This window comes from Herpailurus yagouaroundi, unplaced genomic scaffold (genome assembly GCF_014898765.1).
Source record: "Herpailurus yagouaroundi ecotype Mexico unplaced genomic scaffold, PumYag 160, whole genome shotgun sequence".
NCBI classification, from domain to species: domain Eukaryota; kingdom Metazoa; phylum Chordata; class Mammalia; order Carnivora; family Felidae; genus Herpailurus; species Herpailurus yagouaroundi.
In genome coordinates this window covers 29,770,455-29,790,706 of record NW_024412401.1, presented here as the reverse complement: position 1 = coordinate 29,790,706, position 20,252 = coordinate 29,770,455, and the positions used below count along the sequence as shown (strand labels likewise).

At 35.0% G+C, this 20,252-nt stretch overlaps 1 protein-coding gene across 2 annotated transcripts; it reads right to left on the bottom strand.

Moving 5' to 3' along the window:
* Positions 1–1,706: 1,706 nt before the first annotated feature.
* NIPSNAP3A (nipsnap homolog 3A) lies at positions 1,707–18,445 on the bottom strand. 2 transcript variants are annotated; one of them, XM_040481873.1, is made up of 6 exons: positions 18,233–18,442; positions 14,969–15,179; positions 13,093–13,251; positions 11,425–11,574; positions 2,645–2,731; positions 1,707–2,547 (listed from the first exon to the last, which is right to left on the bottom strand). In XM_040481873.1, exons 1-6 carry the CDS (start codon positions 18,290–18,292, stop codon positions 2,471–2,473), a joined length of 744 nt encoding a protein of 247 aa, XP_040337807.1. In that variant the 5' UTR covers positions 18,293–18,442; the 3' UTR covers positions 1,707–2,470. The 2 variants fall into 2 exon arrangements, with proteins under 2 accessions (XP_040337807.1, XP_040337808.1); XM_040481874.1 differs by lacking the exon at positions 1,707–2,547 and adding an exon at positions 3,855–3,936 and having other exon boundaries at positions 18,233–18,445.
* Between the last annotated feature and the right edge of the window lie 1,807 nt (positions 18,446–20,252).

Sequence of the window (20,252 nt, the reverse complement as noted above, 5' to 3'; positions counted from 1 at the left end):
TTTCATACAAGACCCTGAATCATGGACTTATAGGACCATTCTTATAATCAGAATCTTAGAATTTCTTTTCTTTTTTGTTTTTAGAATTTCTATACCTATTAGATTGATATGCTATACACTGTTGCTTTTACACTTATTTACAGCTGGATTAATTTAACTTATTTGAGTAGTTTCACACTAATATTTTCTCTACTTACTAAGTTTTCAAGCCACATACCTTTGCTCTTATAAGGTCAAGAACAGTGGACAAAAGCTAATGCCATTAGGCCAGTCTCAGACCTCTTTGAGTAGTTTCATTATGGTACTAGACTCTTTGTTAAAACATTTTTTTAATGTTTTGTTTAAATTTGAGAGAGAGAGAAACAGAGTATGAATGGGGAAGGGGCAGAGAGAGAGGGAGACACATAATTCGAAGCAGGCTCCAGGCTCTGAGCTGTCAGCACAGAGCCTTATGTGGGGCTTCAACCCACTAACTGTGAGATCATGACCTGAGCCAAAGTTGGACACTTAACCAACTGAACCACTCAGGCGCCCCGGTACTAGACTGGTTTTAACTTAGTGCCATGTTTTGTGTTTGTTTTTCAGATTTTTGACTTGAAAACAATCATGCTTAAACTCTGAATAAAATAAATACATTTTATTTATTGAAGAGATGTTTTTCCCTGGGCTATTCATCAGATGTTTGTGTGTGTGTGTGTGTGTGTGTGTGTGTGTCCTCCTTAATTGTGTCTTCAACTGCATCATTGACTCCTCAGATCTTCACTGACTTTCTCTTTCCAGGAAGAGCATGTCAGCGGACATTCTTGTGTCCATCTGTGTTGTCTTTGAAATGTTCTTCATCTCAGCCAGTTTTGTTGTGTTCCTGATCCATGAGCAGATCAGTAAAGGGAAACTCCTGCAGTTCATTAGCAGATTGTAACCTGTCATGTACTGGCTCTCCAATTCTGCATGGGATATGGTAAGAACACCTGTCTGCTGCTGCTTTCTAAATCTTCATCAGGGCTATGGATTGGATGAAAGAGCCTTTGACTTTTCTAAAAGTGTTCTGGCTAATCTAAAGATGAATGAAAAAGGGAAAGGCAGAAGCAGTTGTATATTTTCATGACACAGAGCTGATCTCATGCCACAGAGAAAATCTGTCTACACTGACTGCAACTAACATTACTATCACCTAATTTCCTAGACTTTTCAAAGAAACATTGAGGTAGAAGACTCTTAGTTAAAACTCAAAACCAATGCCTCTGACTTCTGATAGGTTTTAACCTCCAGAGTTAGGGTGTTCTTTGCCTTACTAGGAAACTTATTTGTCCTTTGAATCCTTGAGGACCAGATAAATGAGAGGTGAGTATGCTTCCTGCTTTTCCATTTTCCCTCAGACAGCTAATAATTTACTGTGTTGTATTTGCAATATGTGTTAGAAACATAAATTCATATAGCTGTAAATATAGACTACCAGGAGAGCTTGGAAGTACCAAATCTAGTTTGAGAAGGCTGAAATACTCAAGTAAAATAAAAATGAACATTGTAAGAAAACCCTAGTATATCTGAGACAGTACTGAAGAAATTCTCCTTGTAGAGCTATTAGCATGCTATTTATTTGAGGTAAGTTAACATTTAAGTGTATTTATTACTGTCTCATTACCTTATAGCAACACAGTAGCTCCAGATCAGAGGATAAAAATATAAAACACAATAAAAAACAATCAGAATGTATCTGTAGGCATTTATTAGGGCAAACATTTCCATAACCATAAATATCTCATTATCACAAATAGATGTCCCAAGTATCTTTGTTAAATTGTGATTCAAAATGAAGTAAAAGTTAGTAAAATAAATTGTAAATGAAGACATTTTCAGCATATAAACCAATGAGTCTTGAAAATTTTTTCATATGAGGACCTATTAACATTATTTTCCACATATGTAATTAATTATTAATGTAAAACAAAATGAATAGAGATGATAATATACTTTTCCATAATAAACAGGTTTAATATTTTTATGAATCCCATTTGGTATTACAAAATAAGTTTTACTGGACAAAAACTTTTAAAATCTCAGAAAAATAGACATGAAAAGGTTGATAATATATATAAATAACTTAAAAATATCATAGGCATGGAAATGTAACATAATCATTTCAATATAAGGAAATGCTATAAAAGTAGAGGGCTGTAAACATAGAGAACAAGAGATATTCTGAAATAAATGAAAAATCAAGATCTTGAAGGAATGACAACTATTTTTAATATATGACAGATACTGAAATGCCAAATGGAAAATGAACAGAACTATTTCCTCAAGAGGTCATGACAATGGACAAAAGCAGCTTTTAAAAATGCAGAGGGCACAGCAAATTAACTTACCACCTCCTTCAAATAAAAAATGAAAATCTCTTGGGAGAATTTAAGCACCATTAGCAGACACAACTTATAGCAGTTAATGCAATGCTTTGTATTTCAGAGGAAAATTATTTCAATGGGGAAAATGACGTAGGAATCAGAAGCATATTTTGCTGAGACTCAAGGAAGTTAACACTTTCCCGAACTGGAAAAAAAACATTTTATAATGTTGGAAAGTTATAAAGTTAAAAAGTGAATCAAATTTGTTGTACAAATAATTTATGCCTAGTGAAATAGCTTACCAGCTGCCACAACTCTGGGATCCTCATGAGACTGATGTCTCCCAGCTGCACGACTGTCTGCACTCTCATTCCACCAAAGAACATGAACTGCAGAAATAACCAAAAATAGATTCTAAAGACTATAGCATTACTACAATAAATACAGAAAAATTAATCAGAAACATTAAGTCTTATTCTTTAAATCAAAATAGTAAATATCAAAAAGGTAAAACTGGGTATGTTAGTGATAAGATTTCAGAGGGGTCAGTGATTTGGGAGGTAAATTTATAAATTACTTAATCAAACTTTTTATAGATGAAGAAACAGATGGTTGGAGAGAAAAAGTTAGTAAAACCACTAAAGACACAATTAAGTCTAGAACCAAGCCTGTGACTTGCTAATATATTTTAGTTTATTAAAAAAAGCAAGATTATATAAGAATTATATTTACTACTGGAAATCTGGATGATACAAAGAAGAAAATTAAAAGCATAATTTGAACCACCTAGAGAGAAACTCTATTGCTATTTAGTGCATTTCCTTTAAACAAATGAATAAAATAAAAAATGCATATTTTCCATGGCAGTAATCTTAATTTTTAATGGCTATGTGAATTCCTCCTTCTAGATATAACAACTTTTTATCCAAACTTCTTATTATTGACCAATCAGATTAATTCCAATATTTAAATTTTTTGAATTATGGAATGTTTTTGTGCATAATGTTTTACAAGTTTTTAATAACTATAATATAGGACATGTTAGCTCTATAGGAAAATGCGGATAAAAAGAGAAAATAGTAATCATTTCTATACCACCTAGGGAAAAAACCCACTTTTTTGCTGCATCTCTTTCCATATTTATGTATATATGTATCTATTTTTATGGATATATTTTATACATACATAAACATACAAATTTATGGTTATATAAATACATGATGAAATGTACTTTTTTCTGGATTATATGTGTCATTACATAAAAAATGTTTTTTTGTAAATAATACTGATACACACATCATTAGAGTAGCATCTACATGTATATCTGTAATGATAATGCTGATGACAACTCATACCAATATTTATTCATTGTTTACTATGTGCTAGACCTGGTTTTAAGCATTTTGCATGTATTAACTCATTTAGTCTTCATAATAATTTTATATAGTAGATTACTATTATCATCACTTTATGGATGAGGAAACTAAGGCACAATGAGGTTAAGTAACTTACCTAGGGTCACAAAGTTATAAGTGGTGAAGCTGGGATTCAAACCCAGGCAGTCTGGATCTGATTATTTTCTTAATATAAACTCCTAAAATTTAAATTGAGAGAACCAAAGAGTATATCTTATACATACACACTCATAAATATACAGTGTATATATTATACACTGTCCTCCAGAAATGAAGTATTGATTTATACTCAGCATATTACTATTCTCCTAGTACACTAAGAATAAATTTAAGATTAAAAAGTGTGTGTGCACACATATTTTCATTATTTTTTTCTTATAAAAGTGATACATGTCCATTATAGTAAATTAGAGACTTAAAAGACCTTTAATCTCATCATTTAAATATGACTATATATTTTATGTCCTTTCAAATTCCCTTCTTGTATAACTAAACACACCTACATATCCATGCATATTTCCTTAACATTGGCAAAAACAATTTAAAAAATTAAGGCTTTTTGCCCAAGGCAGCCCCAACTTGCCTCTTAACACCGGGACCAAACCCTGCCCACAATAGGCAAAGAGAGCCATTTCAGACAACTGGACTAAAGGCAGATGTGGCTCAGCCACAACAGTAAGGTGCATGCAACACATACAGAAGATACCCTTGAAGGGAAATTGCACTGCAGGGCACTACAGGACCTCTTCTTCATAAGGCCACTACTTGCAAAAGCAGGAGATGTAGCTTACTTTCCTAACACACAGAAACAGACACAGAGAGTTAGACAAAATGAAGGCATAGAAGAATATGTCTCAAATGAAAGAAGAGGACAAACTCACAGCAAGAGAGCTAAATGAAACAGATAAACAATATGCCTGATAGAGAATTTAAAGTAATGATCATAAATATACTCACTGGACTTGAGAAAAGAGTAGAGGATCTCCATGAAACCCTCAAAAAAGAGAGAGAAAATATAAAAAAGAACCAGTGAAAGATGAAGAACTCAATAAGTGAAATTAAAAATACACTAGAGGGAATAAATAGTAGATTAGAGGAAGCAGAAGAATGGATCAGTGATCTAAAAGACAGTAATGGAAAGCAATCAAGCTAAACAGGAGAAAGAAAAAAGAATAACAAAAATGCGAGAATAGGTTAAGGGAATTCAGCAATACCATCAAGTGTAATAACATTAACATTATAGGGATCCCAGAAGAAGAGAGATAAAAGGGGTAACACATTTATTTGAAGAACTAATAGCTGAAAACTTCCTAAATCTGGAGAGGGAAACAAACCTAGAGTCCTAACACACAGAGAGCCACCAACAATATCAACCCAAGGAGGTCCACACCAAGACACACAGTAATTAAAATGGCAAAAAAGTACTGATAAAGAGAAAAATGTAAAAGCATCAAAAGAAAAGAAAATAGTTACATATGAGAGAAACTCCATAAGGCTACCAGCTGATTTTTCAGCAGAAACTTTGCAGGCTAGAAAGGAATGGCATGATATATTCAAAGTGCTAAAAGGAAAAAAACTGAAACCGAGAATACTCTATGCAGCAAGGCCATCATTCAGAATAGGAGAGATAAAGAGTTTCTCAGATAAACAAAAATTAAAGGAGTTCATCAACCACTAAACCAGGCTTACAAGAAATATTAAAGGGGATTCTTTAAGTGGAAAAGAAAAACCAAAAGCAGGAGTAAGAAAATGAGGAAAGGAAACAATTTCACAGGTGCATATAAACATAATAAAAGTAGATTAATCACTTATAAAACAGTACGGAGGTTAAAACACAAAGCAGTAAAATCAAGTATATCTATAAAAATCAGTCAAGAGATTAATAAAGGGATGTAAAGTATGACATCATATACCTAAAACATAGAGGGGAGGGGAGTAAAAATTTAGTGTTTTTAGGATGGGTTCAAACTTAAGGGACCATCACCTTAATATAGACTGTTATATGCATAAATGTATATATAAACCTAATGGTGACCACAAATAAAAAAACTGGTAATAGATATGCAAAAAATATACAGAAAGGAATCCAGGTATATTACTAAAGAAAGCCATCAAACCAGAAAAGAAGAGAGCAAGAGAAGAAAGGGACAGAGAATAACACCACAGAACAAGTAACAAAATGGCAATAAGTACAGACCTGTCAATAATTACTTTGAATGTAAATGGATGAAATGCTCCAATCAGGGTAACTGAATGGATAAAAGGGGAAGATATTTATATGCTGTTTACAGAGATTCATTTCAGACCAAAAGACACATGCAGATTGAAAGTGAAGAGATGGGAAAACATTTATCATGCAGATGAAAAGAAAACTGGGATAGCAATACTTGTATCAGGCAACACTGGAAGACATAAAGAAGAACATAATCATAAAGGGAACAATCCAACAAGAAGATATAAAACTTGTAAATACTTATGCAAATTACATGGGATTACCCAAATACATAAAGCAGCTATTAACAAACATAAAGGAAATAATCAGTAGTAATTCAATAATAGTAAAGGACTTTAACACCCCACTTACATCAATAGATAGATCACCCAAAGAGAAAATCAACATGTTAACAGTGGCTTTGAATGACACATTGGACCAGATTAACAGATACATTCAGAACCCCCCATCCTAAAAACAGTGGGATACACATTCTTTCAAGTGCACACGAAACATTCTCTGGAAGAGACATACGTTAGGCCACAAAACAAGTCTCAACAAATTAAAAAAAAAAATACTAAAGTCATACCACGCATCTTTCCCAACCACAACACTAAGAAACTAGAAATCACAAGAAAAAATATGTAAAGACCACAAACACATGGAGGTTAAATAACATGCTACCAAACAATGAATGGGTCAACCAAGAAATCAAAGTGGAAGTAAAAAAATACATGGAGGCAAATGAAGATGAAATGAAGTCCAAAATCTTTGGGATGTAGCAAAAGCTGTTCTAGGAGGGAAGTTTATAGTAATACAGGTCTACTCAAGAAGCAAGGAAAATGTCAAACTCCTGAACCTTACACCTAAAAGAGCTAGAAGAAAAAGAACAAACAAAACCCCCAAACAGTAGAAGTAAATACTAAAAATTAGAGCAGAAATAAATGAAATAGAACCACAAAAACAATAGAACTGATCAATGAAACCCAGAGCTAGTTCTTTGAAGAGAACAACAAATTTGATAAACTTTTACCCAGACTGTTCAAAAACAGAGAGAGAGTGAGGATCAAATAAATAAAATCAGAAATGAAAGGGGAGAAATAACCACCAAAAACACAGAAATAGAAAGGGTTAGTCAGAAAATATTATGAAAAATTATATGCTAACAAACTGGGCAACCTAGAAGAAATGGATAAAATCCTAGAAACATTAAGACTTCCCAAAAATGATTCAGGAAGAAACAAAATTTAAAGACTGTACAAGCAATGTAATTGAATCACTAATCAAAAAACTCCCAACAAACAGAAGTCCAGGACCAGATGGCTACACAGGTGAATTCTACTAAACATTTAAAGAAGAGTTAATGCCTATTATTCTCAAACTATTCCAAAAAGTAGAAGAGGAAAGAAAGCTTCCAAATTCATTCTATGAAGCCAGCATTACCCTGACACCAAAACTAGATAGACACTACAAAAAAGAGAACTATAGGCCAATATCTCTGATGAACATAGATGCAAAGATCTGTAACAAAATATGAGCAAACTGAATCCAACAATATATAAAGAAATCATTTACATTCATCAAGTAGGATTTATTCCTGAGATGCAAGCGTAGTTCAATATTTGCAAAGCAATCAACATGATACATCACATCAATAATGGAAAGGATAAAAACCATATGATCATTTCAGCAGATCTAGAAAATGCATTTGACAAGGACAACATCCATTCATGATACAAACCCTCCTTAAAAAGTAGGTGTAGAGAGAACATACCTCAACATAATAGAGGCCATATATGAAAAACCCACAGCTAACATCATACTCGATGAAAAACAGAGCTTTTCCACTATGGTCAGGAACAAGACAAGAATGTCCACCAATTTTATTCAACATAGTACTGGAAGTCCTAGCTACAGCAATCAGACAAGGAAAAGAAATAGAAAGCATCTAAATTGGTAAAGAAGAAGCAAAACTTTCACTATTTGCAGATGACATGATACTATATATAGAAAACCCTAAAGACTCCACCAAAAACTACTGGAACTGAAAAATGAATTAAGTAAAGTTGCAGGATACAAAATCAATATACAGAAATCCATTTCATTTCTACACATAAAAAAGTAGCAAAAAGAGAAATTAAGAAAAATATCCCATTTACAATTGCATCAAAAATAATAAAATACGTAGAATAAACTTAACCAAGGAGGTGAAAGACCTGTACTGTGAAAACTATAAAACACCAATGAAAGAAGTTGAAGATTATACAAACAAATGGAAGGATATTCCATGCTTATGGATTGGGAGAACCAATATTGTTAAAACATCCATACTACCCAAAGCAATCTGCAGATTTAATGCAATCCTATAAAAATACCAATAGCATTTTTCACAGAACTAGAACAAATAATCCTAAAGTTTGTATGGAACCACAAAAAATCCTGAATAGCAAAAGTAATCTTGAAAAAAAAGAACAAAACTGGAGGCATCATAATCCCAGATTTACTAGAAATCTGTAGTAATCAAAACAGTGTGGTACTGGCACAAAAACAGAAAATAGATCTATAGATCAGTGGAACAGAATACAGAGCCTAGAAATAAACCCACGATTATACTGTCAATTAATCTTTGACAAAAGAGGCAAAAAAAAAAAAAAAGACTTTTTAACAAATGGTATTGGGAAAACTGGATAGCTACATACAAAGAATGAAACTGGACGACTTTGTTTCACTATACACAAAAATAAACTCAAAATGGATTAAAGACCTAAATATGAGACCTGATACCATAAAAGTCCCAGGGGAAAACACAGGCAGTAGTTTCTTTGACATTAGCCATAGCAACATCTTTCTTGATATGTCTCCTAAAGCAAGAGAAACAGCAAAAATAAACTATTGGGACTACATCAAAATAAAAGCTTTTAAATAGCAAAGGAAACCATCATCAATACTAAATACAACCTACTGAATGGAAGAATATATTTGCAAATGAAAAATCTGATAAAAGGTTAATATCCAAAATCTATAAAGAACCTATACAACTCAATACCCCAAAAACAAATAATCCAATTTAAAAATGGGTAGAAGATATGAATAGACATTTCTCCAAAGAAGACACCCAGATGGCCAATGGACACATGAAAAGATGCTCAACATCATTCATCATCAGGGAAAAGCAAATCAAAACTACAATGAGATATCACCTCACATCTGTTAGAATGGCTAAAATCAAAAACAAAAGAAACAACAAGTGTTGGCAAGGATGTGGAGAAAAAGGAACCATCATGGACCATTTGTAGTAATGCATATTGGTGCAGCCACTGTGGAAACAGTATGAAGGTTCCTCAAAAAATTAAAAATAGAATTACCATAGGATACAGTAATTCCACTACTGGGTATTTACCCAAAGAATATGAAAGCATGAATTTGAAAAGGTTTATGCACCCCATGTTTATTGCAGCATAAATTACATAGTCAAGATATGGAAGCAGCAGACCAAGTGTCCATTGATAGATGAATGGATAAAGAAGATGTGGTATGTATATACAATGGAATATTACTCAGCCATAAAAGGAATGAGATCTTGTCATCTGCAAACATATGGATGGATCTAGAGGGTATAATGCTACGTGAAGTAAGTTAATCAGAGAAAAACAAATACCACATGATTTCACTCATAGTGGAATTTAAGAAAACAAATGAACAAAGAAAAAAAGTGATGAAAAACAAATTCTTAAATATAGAGAACAAACTGGTGGTTGCCAGAGAGAAGGTGGGTAGAGGGATGGGTGAAATAGGTGAAGTGGATTAAGAGTACACTTATCATGATGAGTTCTGAGTAACGCACAGGATTGTTGAATCACTATATTATACACCTGAAACTAATATAACACTGTATGTTACTTATACTGAAATAAAAAAAATAATGTCAAAGAACCAAGCCTTTTTATTTATGTTGCCAGGTTTTTTTGAGGGAAGATGAAGTAGTTACAAATCCTACAAGTAGAACTCATTTTTTTCTGACCTAGGTTATACTCTACCTGTATAATGTATCTTTATTAGGTAAAAACTGGCATCTTATGAGGTGCCTAGGTAGCTCAGTTGGCTAAGTATCCGACTTCTGCTCAGGTTATGGTCTCATGGTTCATGGGTTTGAGCCCCACATTGGGCTCTGTGCTGACAGCTTGGAGCCTGGAGTCTACTTCAGATTCTGTGTCTCCCTTTCTCTCTGCCCCTCCCCTGCTCATGCTCTGTCTCTCTCTCTCTCTCTCTCTCTCTCAATCTCAAAAATAAACATTAAAAAAGAATTAAAGCATCTTACTTTGTTTTAATCTGCATCTTCTTTAATATATTTTTAGGAGTCATCTGTGTCTACCTTTGCAGAATATTTATTTTTTGCTCTTGGATTTCATTTAAGGTGTTTTGGGAGGAACTAAGTTTGAGCTTTGTATAATAAAATCATAAATTTATTCTTTTTTTCCTTCATAGTTTCTTTATTTGCTTTTTGGCTTAGAAATACTGTTTCTATACATGTCATTAAATAAATTTATCTATATTTTGTTTTATTAGTTGTATGAATTCATCAGTTTGCCACAAGAAAACACTCTGAAATTCTGACTGGAATATCTTTTGACTTTAAACATTAAATATCCCAAATAGACATTTTATTAAATAAATTAATAAATCATTTACTTATATCTTATATATACTATAAATATATCTAAGTAGTGGAAATGGGTAATTTTTTTCTTTGGGCTTGTCTATGTTTTTAATATTTATAATAACTACATAGTACTTTTTCACCCAGAAATAATCTCTACCCCAGGTAATGTTATTTAAAAAAAAAATCACAAAAAGCAGACTTCCAGTTATAAGATATTAAATAAGTTTTGGGGATGTAATACACAACATGATGACTATAGGTAACACTCCTGTATTGTATATTTGAAAGCTGATAATAGAGTATATCTTAAAAATTGTCATCAGAAGGAAAAACAGTTTGTAACTGAGGTGATGGATGTTAACTAAACATACTGTGGTGACCATTTCACAATATATACAGATAACAGATCATTAAACTTGTAACATGTTATATCAATTATATCTCAATAAAACTGGGAAAAAAGGAAAAATCATTAAAAGTACATTCAGAGGAAAATAACATAACAGAAATAGGTAACTTTTTCAGGTTCCTTTCAATTTTTAAAATTTTATCATTTTGATGTATCAGGGAAAAGAGCAGTTCTGTATTTGAAAAAAAAAAACTTTATAAGGTGAATAACATTCCAAATAAATGTAAAACAGGTTTGCTCAACCCTTAAATTTACAAAAAGCTAAAAACTGGGCAATAAAAAATGAAATATAGTCCACAATGAGAACAGAGACAAATTGACCAAAGGAACTTAATGTGGATCACCAATATATTTTGCAATTTCATGGAAGAAATGGACAACTGTACCTCTGTTGAGTACTCCATATTCTGCATGGAACACTCCAACTAGTTTTGTGTAGCCTCGATTGACATGCGTATGAACTGCCCTTTTAAATGGGTCACCCCACAGAGCTGGCCCACCAGGTTTCATCTGAAATGTAGCTAGTTCATAGACTCCTAGAATAGGGAGAAAAATAATTATTTTATAGAACATATTCAAGAAATTTCTAATCATGTTTAGTTTGGTTCCAGTGCAAGGATAACTACACAAATAGATTTTGAGGATCATACCCATATACATGTTCATGTAGACATAATTTATTAATAATTTGCATTGTTTTTCTTTGCTTTTATGTTTAGTCAGTCTTGGTCCCACTTAAAGGGTCAGTCGTTAAACTTAGTATACAGAACAAACCAAAATGGATGGACTCTACAGGTAAGGTATTATCTAAGCTATTTTTAATCTACAGAAATTGTCAATAAAAGTGAAAATTTATAATGGAATAGGATATTTCTAGTTGTCTAAGTCTGTACTTTATAAAGTAAATGAAAAAGGAAGTATTTCTAGTCTCTTATAGTTCCATTTTTCTTTCCAATTTTCACTACTTTTCTCTTTATATAAGTTCCCATTATAGGATTCCTTTTCTAACAGGAGCAGCAAGCAAGTAATGAGCCTGAAGTGATTGTCTTAGAATTCTGAGGAAAAAAATAATTCTAAAGGAGATGGTTTTGCTATTCCCAAATATCCAGGTAAATACTTGAAAAGCATTTTACCTTCTTGATGGAAATATGGACTGTGTGAAGGGAAGGAAACCAGGGGACAAGTAGATTTGAGAAGTAAAAGAAAAACATGCAAAAGTTCCTGAAGAATCATGAATAACATAGAGGAAAAGAACCAAACAAGATCTGATACTTTCTGAGAAGCCAACCAGTTCATTCAGTTAGTGCTGGGCTGAGGGGGAGCTAAAAGGCTAAGTTTCTAAATAAGATTTTTCAAATCTTTTGTAATCTAAAATGCATTGCAAAGTTAGGAATAATGGGGGAAATAAAATAACATTTAAATTAGTTTATGCTTTTGCTAATCTGACCTTTGTTTAAAACTGGATTGAGGTAATAATTTCTTTAAGTCAGCAAGAAGTGAAATCAGCAAGAAGACAAATCTTTAGGAATTATTTTCAAACTGAGAAATAAGAAAGAGGAAGACATAAAAGTTAGACTACAGTAATGCAGCTTGGCAATTTCAGTTAATTCATTCCCCTAGTCCATTTTATAAACAAACATGTATTTAGATTAGTTGTAATCTATGGAAAAATACTTTTATATTTAAAAAGTTACATTATTTTAAAATTATGACAAAGTATCACATACTATCCCTTACCTACCCACAGATGTGTTCCCTGCTCCCTAGGCCCAATTTCTCAACCTTTAGTGACCATGTCAACTTTTTCTATAATACAGCTAAGCTTTAAGAATCAATAAGATACCAATATGGAAAAATACTTCATTATTTTAATGCTTATTTTTAAAAGGATAAGCTAAGAGCACCAATTTATTTTTATCTGAACAATCACATATATTCCTATATTAAACAAAGTATTAACTTTATTTCTTTTCCAGTAGAACTTGAGTTTTTATAGTTTAAAATCTAATATTTTCTCCATCAGAATTCAAAGTGACAAAAAGGGGAGGACTTACCTTCTTTTGGAGGCTTTTCTAATTTGCACCATGGCACCAGATACGTAATCTCACTCTCTTGTTTATCAATAAGAGCCAAATTTGGAATGAGGTATTGTTCTTGCCATTCCTTATCTTTGGCCAATGCTTTCCGAACTTCAGTTCGATGAGCAAAATTATCTACAGGGAAAAAAAGGAGAAAGAAAAACAAAAATTACTGATTTAAATCACCTCTGCTGTTTCTGGGTTTCATTCAGTTCACCAAGTGTTCATTAAAGCTACATAAGGATACTGTATTATCACTTGAGATGCATATAGATGTGGCATTTGTCCCCAAGGTGCTTATGGTCTGGGAGTAGAAATGTAAACAACTAATGATAATATCATACATTGGGCTTAGCCTTTTACTGCTTAGTAGGTATTTGTGTGACTTAGGTTATTAAATCTTTCTGTGCCTGTGTTTTACTCTGTAAAATAGGGATAATGATTTGGATCTCCCTCTAGGGGTAAGATTAAATGAATTAGTACGTGAAAGGACCTTACAACAGCGTTTGGCACCGAGTCAGAACTCAATATACATTAACTGTTCTTATTAATTTAATGAGGCATTTAAATTATAGTGGTAGGTTCGAAAAAGAGTATATTTCTGTGATGGTGGTGGTGGTGGTAATGGGTATTAAGTCAAGATACACCTTGAATTAAATTTAACATAAATGAAATTAAGATGTACTTTGATAGCTGCTGCTTTGAATCAACAGCTTCCAAAGAAATAGTGCTGATCTTCTGTCATCCATCCTTTTTACTCAGTGCCATTATATGGGCCTAGTACTATATTTACCTAGCAAAGCCTCATAAGACTAATGGTAAAAGTAATTTTCTATGGTTTATGCTGTGGATAAGGAATAACATCTATCTTAGAGCTTAAGTAAGTATTATCAGGACTTTACTAGTTGTTGTTGCTTTTTTTTAATGGGACACAATTCAACTGGTGGTACATTAAAGCATAAATTTTTAATGGGGTTTGTTTTACAATTGGGAAAACCCCTAAACTATGGCCATATTTAGGAAGAACACTTTTCATATGAAAGTATTTTATGACCATTAACTTTGGACACTAATAACCAAAATACTAAATGAAATTACTAAAAGTTTTTGGATATCATGATGTACTAGTGGAGTTCAGAAAGATTAGGCAATGGAGTAACAAACATTCCGGGGTTTCCAGTAACCATACTCCTTCCTCTATTAGACCAGGGGTAGATCAGCTTCAGTATGGGAAGAACTCTAATTCCTTTTCCTTTACCTCCATAGAGGAGTATAAGGACAGTAAATTTCTTGAAACTCTGGGGTGCAGAAATAAAACAAAAGGGTCTGAAACATAGCGATTTATTATATCTTACAGATGAGTGAGGGCTTCAAAGTTTCCTATTAACTTCTATTTCCCTAAAGCCCCTAGACATTTGAATGATTTCTGTTAAAACACTATCCAGCTATAGCTTCAATAATAATAATAAAAGCAATCCTACTTTCCTTTTATGATCTCAACTGCTTGGGTTCTTGCAGTCATTGCTGTAAATTTTTCATAAACCATCTTTACAATAAGCTATTCTTAACTTTTCCTAAGAATTAAAGTGTGGTTCATAATTTAATGACTTGAAATCTGAGATGCCATTTTCTCAATATCACATTCCCATATGCTATTAAAAGGTTCTAGCAGTGGGCTATTGGAGGTATACCAGTGGGAGGTGAAATCACTGAATTTATTTTTTGGTACTGCTATTTATAAGTTTTACTTCACCTGTATGTATTTATGGTACTACAGATCCAAGAAGTAAGTCTCATGTAACATCTAACAGAATGAAAATCTGTACTGAATACTTAAGCTGATGACTCATACCATACTTCCAAATATGAAACACTTTATTCATTGTTCCTCCAAATTCTACACTCCAGTATCCAACCAGTTCAGAGTGAGCTGTCCGAAGATGAATGTTTTTCTTAGTATTTTCCAGGAACTGATTCATCTTTGAGGGCTTAAGATAATAGGTACGAAATTCATAGAATGTTCCATCGTATTGTCTGGGGCCTGTAGCAAGAGATGAGCAAACCTGAAGAAAAATAAGGCAAACTTAAATAAATTGGGAAGGTAAGGTTTATAATATTGTATTACAACCAAACCTAAGTCTGGAAACAAGGGACACTCAGTAGACACAATCTACACTCCTGTTGTCCTCTCTCCATAGACTTGTTTAGAGAAGTTATCAGTAAAGAAAACGACTTTTAAGAAAAAATATAATTTATTGTCAAATTGGTTTCTATACAAGAAAACTACTATTAAGTATTCCAAATATATAGCTACTATTTCCTTTACCTCTAGGTACTTTTTCATGAGAAGTTTCTCCTAAGAAGCCCCTGGGGCAATTTCTTTACCCCCAAACTACAACTAGGATCCTGGTAAGTTTTGCAAATAGTTTATTATCCCTTATTTAGCAAATACTCCATCTTTAGCCAATAGTATATGTATGTGTTAGAGTTACACATTTAAAACAATTTTATAAAATATACAGGTATTTTGACTGGCACAATGGGAATGTATTTACTAGCAGAAAATTCATTTTTTTAAGGTTCTTAAAACAATGGAAATTTCTGGTCAGGTCAAAGTATTTCCTAAATCCAATGAAGTAAACCACTGGTCCAAAAATAGGGCAGGAATTTAATTGTATTAGGAAACTATGAGCTATTCAATTACATTGTAATATAGTGATAGAATGTGTAAATGCTAGAAAAAGGAAAAAAAATTGATGAGTCACAATTATGTGAGTCCTTATGTTTTTAGTTTCAGATGCAATCTGAAGAAGGTTATTTAACCCACCCAGTTATACTATGTTGTTGGAAATACTTTTTAAGAGCCATTGATTCCTTTTGTAATATTCATATACTATATAAATTTCTGATTTGGTTCTCTGAGTGAACCAAACTTTCAGTGGGAAATGCTTTGCCAGAAATTATCCCTGTGTATAGGTATGTGTGTATATGTATACACACACACACACACACACACACACACACAAATTTATGCATATTAACACAGATATACTCATACAGAATTCCAGTTTACAAATCCATCTTACCTAAGTTTGGTTAGCATGTGCATATTTCCTGAAGCTGATTATACCAGAATAATCTATCACAACAGTTTTGATACGTACAAAGCTGTGGCTGAATTTTGGGCTTATGCTGACCAGCTGGTACAACAATCAAAAGCAGTAGACTTCTTGCTATATATACACACACACACACACACACACACACACACACACATATATATACACACACATATATATATACACACACACACACACATATATACAAACATACATATATACACACACACATATATGTAAATGTATATGTACACACATATATATATGTGTATATGTAAGTTTTACTTCACCTGTATTTATGGTAATACAGATATGTATATATGTATACATATTTGTATAATTGTATACAAATATATTTGTATACAAATATGGGTACAAAGCATATGTATATGTATACAAAGCACATATATGTATATATATTTACAAAACACAATAGTGTTATGTATTTTGCTGCTGTATTGTGTATAAGGCTGAATTGAGCTGATCCCATTCATGTCTATGATGAGTTATAATCTTATTGTCTGACTGGGATGCCATCAAAAACAATTGCAGTTGCCCCTATGTTTAGCTGACATTCTTTTTGTCCCATTTTACCACTCTAATAACAAAATACTATGCAAATGAAAACTGCCTAATATTTATCACTTAAAAATATAAATAAAATATAAATATATAAAAATGGGTCAATGGGGTACTTGTGACAATTGCTTTTAAGTTGTTTTTCAGGGAATTTGTATGCGTAGAACAAAATAAGTGATCACAGGCACATATTTTTATTGTCTTTTGCAAAAAAGTACAATAGGAAAGCTCAGGGAGAAGTTAACAGCAATGAAGCAATGAGAGGGGTGTGTATGGGAAGGGGTGAGGTGATTTTTGTTGAGGGACACTAGAACAGTATAACCAGAACACAAGGCCACTATGCTAAGGAAGGAAACATGAATGCTCTAGGCTCCCTTGTCTCCAAATAAGGGCTCATTTTCAGCAGCACTGATTTCCAATTCATTTAGAACAATTGGTCGACATCTAAAAAAAAAAATCACAGTCCAGAATAAAGTTGTAAGGAATAACTAACTGTTGGCCCTGCCCCAGAAGAGTGAGAATCAGGTTAAAGACTATTGCTAATCTTAGGTGGATGGGCCATTATTGGTTCCTCTTCAGCCTTCACCAGGAAGTCAGTCTCTAGAGTAGGTTAATCCCCATCCCATCCTACTCCTTTGAGAAAGGAGTACAAACTTAAATATCAAAAGGAAAAAAATCTGCAGATTGACAGAATAGGCCAGTTCCCGACAGTTAAGGCTGAATCACCAAAATCTATTGTGCATGTTTCTCATCCAATGTTACGACGTTTGTTCTGAGGTTCCTCGCCCTGCCTGCCTTGGACACCACCCACACGACACAGTGGGAGGCTGGGCTGGATGCTCCACCACCCGCACCCTGGGCCTCCTTTTCAAGTTCTCCGCAAAACGCTCGTTAAGTTGTGTACATTTCGAAGAGGCCAATTCTAACACCAGCCACAGGTTGACCTATTTCTCCTCTACCTTCTGTCTGGAGGGGGCGGTGGCTTGTCAAACGACAAATAAATAGGAAAGGCTCGATCAGCAAGCACCAGGCACGGGCCCCAACTTGGGGAACGCAGGGGCTGGGCAGCAAAAATGCAGCAGCCAGAGCTTCAGGAGTGTCCTCAGCACTTAGGCCAGAAAAACCCTGTTCGCGGCTGCTCACGAGTTGGCCTGTAGACCACACTGGCCAGCGGACCTTCCCAGAGCCGCGCCCCCTTCCTGTCGCGCGTCCTGGGATACCCCGCCTCCGGGGTCTGGAACTGGCACCAGAACTTCCGCGGCAGCACCACGCTTTCAATCTGCATAGAGAACCAGCTGGGCGCATGCGCAGCACTCGCAAGTCTGGTCACGGGAGCGCTTGCGCGGGACCTCGAGCTCCTCGCTGACGTCCCTCCCCTCCCCCAAGGCACGGCTTGGGCACGTCTCCGCGGCCGGTACCTGAGGCGCGAGAGTCCGCGCAGCCAGAGCTCTAGTCAGGCCGCTTCGGAGGACGAGCATGGCGCGGCTGCGAGCGCTGGGAGGGCCAGCCAGCCAGTATTCTGTCTTCGGTTCCTCCTGGTAGGGCTAACCCGCCTGGAAAAGAGCAGCGACCGAGCTACTGGCGGACGCAGGCTGGGGCGGGACTCCGCGGCTGCAGCTCCGCCTCTGGTGCCAGGAGGCGCGGCGGCACCGCCCGGTTGGTTGGCGTCGTCCGTGGGCGTCACGTTCGGGCCCCTGCCCCCTCCGGCCCAACGTTTGTTTCCTCAGACGTTCTCACCCAAACGTCAGAGGGGCCTTAGGATTAGCTGAACGCGGAGAGCGTTCCTGTGCCACCTTTCTGAGCCCATCAGCTAGTCTCCACGCGCGGTTGCGCACAGTTCTTAAAGTTCGTGCGCAGAATGTGAGTGTTTGTCCTTTGAGAAGGAAGTATGATGCGTGCATATTATAATGCTGTGCGTTGAAAATCGTGGAGGTTTTTGTCCTTGTTCATTTTTAGTCGCGGTGACTTAAACGTCAAGAGCAGGGAGGCTTCACTTCTCCTCATTAAATGCATGTGGTTCTCTAATTGCCACCGCAGCATGACCTTGTAAGGCTCTTAATGATTTGAAATTGCATTTCCCAGGAGCTTAGAAGAATGAGGGCACCGAAGCAGACGTGAAAAAGTAAACTGTTCAAAACGAGATAATTCTGTAAGCCTTAAAACTAAAACAGCTGACCTCTGATCTAGTTTAGTCAGTAGACCCTTTCTCTGGTTTTGGTTACCAAAATAACACCAGCATTTCAAGTTGTTTTTTCTAATGCCCGTTTCTATTTTTTTTTTTTAAATTTTTTCAACGTTTTTTATTTATTTTTGGGACAGAGAGAGACAGAGTATGAACGGGGGAGGGGCAGAGAGAGAGGGAGACACAGAATCGGAAACAGGCTCCAGGCTCCGAGCCATCAGCCCAGAGCCTGACGCGGGGCTCGAACTCACGGACCGCGAGATCGTGACCCGGCTGAAGTCGGACGCTTAACCGACTGTGCCACCCAGGCGCCCCCCGTTTCTATATTTTTAAATAATAGGCATATTCTGCTGTTTCTTGAGTTTTTCAGTTACAGAAAGTATCTGTTGACTTACTTTTATGCAAGAAGAGGATTTAAGTCTCTTATGTACCACTCCGTCTAAATAATACTCTTCCCAGCATCTAATGATGCTTACATTAAAAACAGTTAATTGTTACATTAATTTACATTATGTTTAATGTTAAAATTCTTGTTAATTACATTATTGCAAACACTGTCATTGCTTATTAGGTCTAGGGAATTAATGGTGCCTTGTGAAGTGACTTTTCAATGATCTATTCAGAGATAGAGGAAAGTAGACTTTTAAAAATTATAATTCCCGGGGGGATGAGTCTGTTTTTCTGGATGATGGACATCCATTTGTAACTAATGTAGACCAAAAAACCCCATCATCTGTACCCAGACTAAATCTGTAATGTTTAAATTCATTTTCTTAGACTTAATGCCCCCTGGAATTAACAGTTCATTCACTCATTCAACACATATTTATTACATTTCTTTTATGTTTAAGGAACATTTCCAGAAACTGGTGTCCAGAGTTCAACCTTTTAGAACTGAAAGGTTACGGGAAGCAAACAAATGAAGAGAAAATATATCAGAGGTTAATAAATACTGTGAGGAAGAACAATATAACATGGAGAACAGAAAGTGCTGGAGGGAGGTAGCAGAGACTGTTAGCCATTTATCATCCACCCTCTTTTTAAAAAATTAGCAGTGGAACCCACACAGCTTGGTGCAGTCATGTGACTAAGTCCTGGCTAGTGTGATGTGTTAGCAGATTTATGACCTGTTGTAAGAGATCTTAAAGCAGTGTAGGAAGGGTGGTTCCCAACTTTGTCTCATATTTCGGCATGCTGGAATGTGGATGTAGGGGGATAAGCTGTGAGGTAGAAGCCACTGCTGGAGAGGGAACAAG